Genomic DNA, 2,355 nt, shown 5'->3' on the forward strand with positions numbered 1-2,355 from the left:
TATATATATATATATATATATGATTACATAGGCTACTCGTCACTCTCCACTTTTAAAACATGTGTTCAACCTATTTTTTGTTTTTCATTTCTTAAATTTATGGATATGCAATAATATGGTTGATTCAAAGATCTCAGCTTCTAGATTTTTTTTGGAATTGGAAGATACAAGAAGTGGCCAACATTAAACGATATTTTACAAGAAAACTAAAAAGAGAATAATAATAAAACTAATTAATTAACAAAGATCCACATAACAAAGGTTGAAAAGGAGGGAGAGAATCTAGTGCATCCAAGTGCAGACTAATTAAGAAGTCTGCGTTCCACTGATTTGCTGCTGACCATAGTCCTTAATCTCACGCGCTTTATTCATCAACTTATGACGCGCGGTATCCAATTGATCAGCGCCAGGTGGATGTTCACCGGTAACATATTTGTATATCCACGCTAACACCGTCATCGCCGCCACACCGAATCCACCGAAAGAAAAAAACCCCAACGTTAAAAGCGCCACCGTGATCACCGCCGGAACAAGCACCGGACTGAATCACAAACAGCGGTGTGGCAATGGTGAGGGAGATAACCGTACCGGCCAAAATCAAACCGGAGAGGATCAAGAGTGAACCGCCGGAAATGACGGCGGTGGCTGCCTTAAGAACCTGAGTTGGCTTGGTTGATAGTTGGTAGTGTGGTGAATCAGCCATTGTGTTGTTTTTAGGGTTTTGAAATTGAATTAAATCGAATTGAAAGGGTTCATTATTATAAAAGATTGGGTGACAACACGTGAGTGTGGTGTGTGGCACGTGTTCACGTGGTTTTTCATGCAAATATATTGTTGCTTCTTGTGACACGTTTTTCTTTCTACAGCTTTTTGTTTCAGCCTTTCTTGTATTTTCATCCCCATGGTATACGTTGTTGGAAAAACCTTAATAACGTTGTGCTCAACAATCCATGTCAATTACATGATGAATAGCCAAATGCGGAAGCATACCTCTGGGAATTGCCATTAATGAAATCGTGAGATGATGATGATAGAGCCAATGGGTTGGATGATCTTCCTCAGCAAAACACCCTGAAGACCTTGCTCTCTTGATGAGGATAGAGAGAACCAGAGAATTTTCTCCTTTAGGGTTTTGAAACTGAATAGTCTTGTTGTGTTTGCCTTGGAGACCATTACTCCTATATATAACTATTATTAGTTATATTCCAAATTGCAGTATTTCCAATTCAGCCCCTCATTAAATTAGAAACTGTCTGGTATCTACACTATTAATTTTCATAACTATTATGCTCTTTAGCCATAAACTATTATATATTATTTGACCCCTAGTTTATTGGCTAATTATATAATGACACTAACACACTTTATTAATTAATTACATATGTGACCCATAAATCTTACAATCTCCCACTGGTCGCACATGTATCCTTAGGAGTGTGTTAGACTTTATGACGTCAAAAATGTCATTATAATTACCTTGAGTATAATCCAAATTGTCCCGTCCATTAATCATATCAGCACATGGAACCAAAGAGGCTTTCGTCATAATAAGCATAACTAAACCCATCAATGATCACCCGTACTGACACAACTAAATGACATAGACCCATTATGAAAAGTGTAGCATGAAAATTACATGAAGTTGGTCAATGCATGTCAATTTTCAACTGGTCCTACTTTATCGAATGAGATCATACCATAACTTAGATGTACAAAGTAACCAAAAACTGAATACTTTAAACTTTATTTCTGATCAGAAAGTCCAAATACAATGTATTTGTACTTTACAATTAAACATAGAACATGAATTACATAATGGACGAAACTCCCACTAAAATCAAGATTCCTCAAACTGTAGCACACCCATGTGAGCAGTATGCTCATGAAAGACCTTGGGTGGTAGACCTTTAGTGAGTGGATCCGCAATCATGGAGTTTGTCCTTAAGTGTTCTATGGATATCTGTCCACTTTGTACCTTCTCTTTAACAACTAGGAACTTAATGTCAATGTGCTTTGACTTGGTTGAGCTCCTATTATTGTTAGAATACAGGACTGCTGATCTATTGTCACAATACAACTTGAGTGGTCTTTCAATCCCTTCAACTATTTGCAGCCCCGTGACAAAATTTCTCAGCCAAATGCCCTGGTCAGATGCCTCATGGATTGCTACGAACTCTGCTGCCATAGTTGATGAGGCAGTAAGACCTTGCTTGGCACTACGCCAAGAAACTGCTCCACCAGCTAACAGAAAGACATAGCCTGAAGTTGATCTTAAGCTGTCTTGGCATCCCGCAAAATCCGAGTCAGAGTACCCAGTGATCTCTAACTGGTCTGACCTCCTATATGTGAGCATGT

At 38.4% G+C, this 2,355-nt stretch overlaps 1 protein-coding gene across 1 annotated transcript; it reads right to left on the reverse strand.

Annotated features, from left to right (window-relative positions):
• Nucleotides 1–119: 119 nt before the first annotated feature.
• LOC101511869 (oleosin Ara h 11.0101-like) lies at nucleotides 120–773 on the reverse strand. Its single transcript, XM_012714593.3, is given in 2 exon segments — nucleotides 120–547; nucleotides 549–773. Coding segments are annotated over 2 exon segments (396 nt in total). The 5' UTR covers nucleotides 704–773; the 3' UTR covers nucleotides 120–306.
• Between the last annotated feature and the right edge of the window lie 1,582 nt (nucleotides 774–2,355).

This window comes from Cicer arietinum, chromosome 4 (genome assembly GCF_000331145.2).
Source record: "Cicer arietinum cultivar CDC Frontier isolate Library 1 chromosome 4, Cicar.CDCFrontier_v2.0, whole genome shotgun sequence".
Classification (NCBI taxonomy): Eukaryota; Viridiplantae; Streptophyta; class Magnoliopsida; order Fabales; family Fabaceae; genus Cicer; species Cicer arietinum.